The sequence below is a fragment of the Coprinopsis cinerea genome (assembly GCF_000182895.1).
Source record: "Coprinopsis cinerea okayama7#130 chromosome Unknown cont3.40, whole genome shotgun sequence".
NCBI lineage: Eukaryota > Fungi > Basidiomycota > Agaricomycetes > Agaricales > Psathyrellaceae > Coprinopsis > Coprinopsis cinerea.
Genome location: NW_003307505.1, coordinates 1 through 6,705, shown reverse-complemented (window position 1 = coordinate 6,705; position 6,705 = coordinate 1). Strand labels below are relative to the sequence as shown.

The 6,705-nt window shown below is 53.5% G+C and overlaps 1 protein-coding gene across 1 annotated transcript; it reads right to left on the bottom strand.

Moving 5' to 3' along the window:
- Window positions 1-2,592: 2,592 nt before the first annotated feature.
- On the bottom strand, window positions 2,593-6,591 carry CC1G_13362 (hypothetical protein; the record flags this gene model as incomplete). Its single annotated transcript, XM_001841535.2, has 3 exons — window positions 2,593-3,207; window positions 3,261-5,317; window positions 5,376-6,591. The coding sequence occupies 3 exons, from the start codon at window positions 6,589-6,591 to the stop codon at window positions 2,593-2,595; spliced, it is 3,888 nt and encodes a 1,295-aa protein (XP_001841587.2).
- Between the last annotated feature and the right edge of the window lie 114 nt (window positions 6,592-6,705).

Here is a 6,705-nt window from a genome sequence, read left to right as displayed (position 1 = left end):
AGTCGCGGACAATCAAACCCAACCAATTTTTACGAAGCATTTGATAGTCTCCGAAAACCGTCGGAAACGACATGTTTGCCTGAGCCGAAACCCCAGTCAAAAAATGGTACCAATTGGTCCATCGGATTGGCCAGAAAAGGTAACTTGATATCTTGGGCGCCAAAAGTTTGGCCGCCCGGTCATTTTTTATCCCAGTAACCTCAAACTATGTTCAATCGATAGCTTTCAAAAATCACTGTCTGTTCACAAAATTTGAGCCCAATTGACCCATGATTTCTCTGGGAAAATGGTGATTAAGTTTGGGTATCCGCGGAACCCTGACCAACCTTTAGATTACCGAGTGCCATTGGATTTGGCTATGGTTGAGTTTTAGAAGGCTCTGTCCCTTCTAGAACACGAACTGCTGCATGGCGCGCCTACTCAGCAAGCAGGATGATTTTGCAAACCAGATCTCGGTGTGCTCATGCACCTCGAGGCGCTTTTCTCCTAGTTTACAGGTCAATAGATCTCGCTCCCGCACCCCTGAAATTTGGCCACCGGGAAAACGGCGTGGGAAAACTTCGGAGATGCGTTTTTCGAACGCTTTCGCAAATCCACGTCTCCTGGCAAGAAATCAGACCAAACCACCCATGATTTCCTGAGAAATCTGCGATTTACTATATTTGTTGGGTTTGACTGTCCGCGACTGTATGGGTGTGGTCGTTAGTCGACTCCGGGCCGACGGCAAATGCAGGACCGTGGCATCACCTGGCATCACTGGTCGCTCTCCATCTGGACTGAGTGACCACCATACTTCCAGCGCATTGACTACTTGTGGTGCGTTGATTCTTTCCAGCTTTTTTACCCCTTTTTTTTACTCATTGACATCTTTTATGGAAGCTCGTGTAATCTCATCACCAATCGTTCAAAGTCTGATGTAGTCCATTCAGACTGTGGTCTGACAACCCCTTGCTAGCCCAATGCTAGCCTTCCAAAAATCCATGTAGCTGCGAGCGACAGGCTGCGATATTCGCCTTCGACAGTCGCTTTCAAACAGGACCCATCAGGCATCCAGGTCGTCAAATGGCCTAACATGGGCCTACAGAGATCAACTATCCAATCAGCCAGCTACGAATGCTCTTCACTTCGCTCGCATTCACCCGAATGCAAAATCGCAGGGGTTCAGTAGCTCTGGAAGCGGGCATTGCATCCAAATGCCCAATTGGTACGCGACTTTCCCCTTCTATTTGAGCTTGAGACTAAATTGATCAGGCAAATCTACTAGGACGAAAGAACATGTTAAACTTCAGAAACCTCAGCAGCTGCCGAATCCCGCTACCTCTACATTTCTTCGTCATTCTCAAGACTACAGAAAATCCCACCCTCCCAACATCCTCCTTCTCATTCGTCAAATACCTGTTGTCCTTAACGATAGTAGTGGCCGTCGCTCAAGAGGCACTGAAGGCTGAACAGACTCCTCTTTCCTCTTCTGCCGACTTAGGTCACTTCTCTCGCACCTACTTTGGATGGATTCACGGTACATGCCACTCGCGTATTTCCTGCTCCTTTACTAACACTACTTGAGGACAACTGTGAAAGGAAACAAAACCCTGCAGCCAATAAAAAATTCAGTCCCTTATCTACGAACCCCACCGGCTCAGTCCACGTCGTCAACATTGCCTTCCCTGGCCCGCCTTTCTCAATTCATCCCTCCAGATTCAGGTACCTCTTCGCTCTGCCTCCAACAGGCTTACTACCTCTGCCTATACAACCAACCCAAGGAAGATAAAGACACCGAAACCCCCAACCTGGACGCATACCATACAGCCAGCCACCTTCACCCGGATACCCGTCATACGGTATACCGTCCTAGACTACCCTGACAGGTCTGGAATGGTAGGGCCTTCGGCGGCTACCCCAATTCACCAAACTCACAGTGATGATAGGAGGCCTATGCCCTCCGCTTCAACTTCCTCCATACTTGCCGTCAACCGCAAGACCAATGCTCTAGCGTGGTGCATGCAAGCCATTCTCGAACAGCCCGCTGCACATCTCGGGCACTGGCCTCCAGCACCACTTTACTGACCGATCATACCCAATGAGAACTGCGTCCCGACACTATCGCCCGGAATCTAGAACGCGTAGAGCTTCAAGGATACTTCAACCAGCGACTGGGTGCAGGTATTGGCGGGGATTAGTTTGGGTTACTGTGTTGAGGCAGGGAGGACCCTTGCACGCAGGTTACGACTTACATTTCCCATGACAATGCACATCATCCATTCCGTCGACCTGCGGTGAACGCGAAACTATACATATCATAGCAGTCCTAAAGTCCAAAGTTACATGTGCAGAGATAGGCTAGTGACGATATTCAAACTCCATGATGAACAAAAGGAACCCAACGATGGAAAGACGTTCCCTGCTCCCGCAGTTCCTTCACAGCAAGGTGCAGTCCATATGCTGCGTCGGTGACGTCTGGCGGGGCCGCAGTACCGTGCCGGAAGAGATGACGATAAAAGGCATCCGCTACGATGGGCGCATCGTGGTCGTGGATTGACCTGGTTCACAACAAATGTCAATGGAAATAGTCGGGTAGTAGAAGAACATTACAACTCACCACATCGTCGCAACCACGCTGCGGAAACCCGCAAACTGCATCGTGGCAGCCAGAGTGAGAGACTCATCCGGTCGTTGGTCATCACCCATGGCTGTCTCGCAAGCACTGAGGTAGGCAAGGGCTGCCGTCGAGGTCTGACAATCCCGAATGAGCGACGACATCGTTAAGCGCCTGTCACTGAGTAGCAGGTAGCTGTCAAGTGGATTCGATGGGTCTTGCATCCCATGGCAGCCAAAATGGACGATGGATGCAGTGTTGATGTCGTCCAAAATAGACTTTCCAGAGCTCGACTTTGGCCCAGCGCGGGTAATCAGACGGTCATTTTCGGGGATGTGTAATTTGATCTTCTCTAGTTCTTGCCTGGTCGATGGGAGGCTTGATACACCGGGTTCGGGTCGGTCGGGTTCAATAACGACAAGCATCTTGAAATCGGGATTAGGCACTGGTTGTGGGGTGATGAGGTCCTGGGGAGTCGAGCAATAAGACGATACGATATAGTCGGATAAGCACTCGGATTCTAAAGGAGAGGGAGTATAATTCCCGGCAGCATGGATGGGAAGGAACGTGAAAGGGCCGGTTGGACACCACCAGATTCTACGAGGGGTGTTCGTCTGTTAACAAGATCAGCACGACGTCGCTCGCTCTATTCACGGAATTCCCACACCTTCTCCAGCCGGAGAGCCTGGACAACTGGTTGGCCTACCCTATCCCACAGAACACGAAGAACAACCTTAAAATCGTCGTCGACGGTCAAGTGAGGATCCTCCCTTTTGAAGAATGCTTTCAAACGAAGGTCTCTCCCCACCAAATAATCACGCATTTCACGTCGCACCTGAAGACCGATTTCTCGTCCCCTGGCCAACTGGCGAATGGCAGCTACCAGGCAAGTCAATAGGACAATATCTGCGAACAAGGCAAGGCGGTGAAGGGTCCCGTCCTCCTTGAGAATGAGAGCATGGCAACCGAAATTACTGGCATTCAGAAAGACAATCGTTCCTTTGCTTGCTGCGGTCTTGAGGATATCGGGCGACGGGGGAAGCAGGAAATCATGGAAACCTTCCATGTCTCGGATCTTTGCGATGATTTCTTCCCTTTGTTGGGAAAGAAGGTACGGACGGAGTGGCTGGGTACTTCCAGACGGTATTGTGCGAGTTTGTGGTTGTTGTTCGGTCGCGAACTGCAGCTGGCGAGTAACCGTTCGGAGTTCCGATGCAAGGTCGGGATGAACAGCGTTGAGGCGATCGAGTGAACCACGGAATTGGAGGGCTTGGGACCAAAATACAGACCGAGCGGTGGAGAGAAATACAAGCGCTGTATCGAGTTCATTTTGCTCGATCGCACACTGAACCGCATCCTTTGATAAATCCTTGGCGTAGACGAGAACATTCTGGCGTTGTTCGAGCGTGAGGTCGAGGGAGGCTAGGACGGGAAGTGAAGATATGCCATGACGATAAGCGTCTAGTGCGGTGCGGGGACGATGGAATTCACGACAAATGGACGCCCAAAGCCTGGCATGGTCTAGTCTGACCAAGGGGGATGCACCGTGGCATCGAACTCCAGTTTCTAAAAGTGCGAAAATCTCTTGCAGCGTATCGTTGTCGCCAAGGTGCTTGTAATTTTCCCTGAGAGACTGCACAAGGCTCACGATTGCTTTCAGGCCTTCAGTGTGATTTCCCAAGGCACAGTTGTCACTCTGTTGGTCTTCGGGAGATAGGAAAGAAATTTCCAAGTGTTCCCGTCGATGCCGAATGCACTCCTCGAGGTCCGGGAAGTCGTGTGTCTTCCCGAAGCGGGCGAAGAGTGCGTTGGCCAGGTTGTTGAGCGAGCTGGCGCGATCGGGATGGCCATGAGGGTGGAGATCGAGCACTTCCCTGTGGAGGGCAATGCACTCGTCCAGGTCCCGGAAGTCGCCTTTGTTCCTGAAGCGAGTGGAGAGGGCGACTGCCAGGTTGTTGAGCGAGCCGGCACGGTGGGGATTGCCTCGAGAAAAGAGAGATAACGCTTCCCTGTGGAGGGCAATGCACTCGTCCAGGTCCCGGAAGTCGCCTTTGTTCCTGAAGCGAGTGGAGAGGGCGACCGCCAGGTTGTTGAGCGAGCCGGCACGGTGGGGATTGCCTCGAGAAAAGAGAGATAACGCTTCCCTGTGGAGGGCAATGCACTCGTCCAGGTCCCGGAAGTCGCCTTTGTTGTCGAAGCGAGTGGAGAGGGCGCCCGCCAGGTTGTTGAGCGAGCTGGCGCGGTCGGGATGGCCATGAGGGCGGAGATCGAGAGCTTCCCTGTGGAGGGCAATGCACTCGTCCAGGTCGCGGAAGTCGCCTTTGTTGTCGAAGCGAGTGGAGAGGGCATTCGCCAGGTTGTTGAGCGAGCCGGCACGGTGAGGATGGCCATGAGGGCGGAGATCGAGAGCTTCCCTGTGGAGGGCAATGCACTCGTCCAGGTCGCGGAAGTCGCCTTTGTTCCCGAAGCGAGTGGAGAGGGCGACTGCCAGGTTGTTGAGCGAGCTGGCACGGTCGGGATGGCCATGAGGGCGGAGATCGAGAGCTTCCCTGTGGAGGGCAATGCACTTGTCCAGGTCGCGGAAGTCGCCTTTGCTGTCGAAGCAAGTGGAGAGGGCATTCGCCAGGTTGTTGAGCGAGCCGGCACGGTGGGGATGGCCATGCGGGTGGAGATCGAGAGCTTCCCTGTGGAGGGCAATGCACTCATCCAGGTCCCGGAAGTCGCCTTTGTTGTCGAAGCGAGTGGAGAGGGCGACTCGCCAGGTTGTTGAGCGAGCTGGCACGGTCGGGATGGCCATGAGGGTGGAGATCGAGCGCTTCCCTGTGGAGGGCAATGCACTCGTCCAGGTCGCGGAAGTCGCCTTTGTTGTCGAAGCGAGTGGAGAGGGCGCCCGCCAGGTTGTTGAGCGAGCTGGCACGGTCGGGATGGCCATGAGGGTGGAGATCGAGCGCTTCCCTGTGGAGGGCAATGCACTCGTCCAGGTCCCGGAAGTCGCCTTTGTTCCCGAAGCGAGTGGAAAGGGCGACTGCCAGGTTGTTGAGCGAGCTGGCACGGTCGGGATGGCCATGAGGGTGGAGATCGAGCGCTTCCCTGTGGAGGGCAATGCACTCGTCCAGGTCGCGGAAGTCGCCTTTGTTGTCGAAGCGAGTGGAGAGGGCATTCGCCAGGTTGTTGAGCGAGCCGGCACGGTGAGGATGGCCATGAGGGCGGAGATCGAGAGCTTCCCTGTGGAGGGCAATGCACTCGTCCAGGTCGAGGAAGTTGCCTTTGTTGTCGAAGCGAGTGGAGAGGGCATTCGCCAGGTTGTTGAGCGAGACGGCACGGTCGGGATGGCCATGAGGACGGAGAGATAGTGCCTCTTTATGAAGACTGATACTCTCCTCCAGATCTTTGATCTGACCAGTGCAGCCAAATCGGTTGCCCAACGCAAGGGCACAATGCGCAAGAGTGTCGTGTCGCCTTGGGTGCTGTGGAGGCCGGAGGGAAAGCGAGCGACGAAATTGCAGGATGGCTTCATCGATCGCGAGTTTGTCTCCTTGCATCAACTCTGATCCCAGAATGTACGCTTCTTGCCCTTTTTGATCTTCGGCCTGAGCCGCTTGACCATACTGTGCCATTTCTTGAAGCCCACTCATCCCTTGTAGCATCCCACTTTCCAGGAAGTTGACAAACCCAACGTGCCGCAGGTCAACAAGGGCAATAAAGAGCATGGGATCCCCTGTTCCGCACGCTTCCTTGGCGTCGTGAAATAACGCCCTAGCCAACGAAAAGTCTTTCTCGTCGCCACAGGACAAGTACCTCAACACCAATGCGTTTCCAGCACGAAGCGACAGCTGGGCTCGATGATTGATCACGCCATGATGCGACGCAAGGGCTTCATTCGCAACAGTGATGGCGGTGTCGAGGTTGGATTTGTCGATTGACTGTCGATATTCATGAAGAAGGTTGAGAGAGAATGTGACAATTTCAGGGTAGTGTTCCCCCTCATGACCCATCATCTGCAATTCAAGCTGCACGAATTCCAAAATTATTGCTTGCAATTGTTGACCGATACATTTGCACTCACGATGAAGGCGGATTTGATGGCCTCGTTGCCTTTCAAAAGCCTCGTC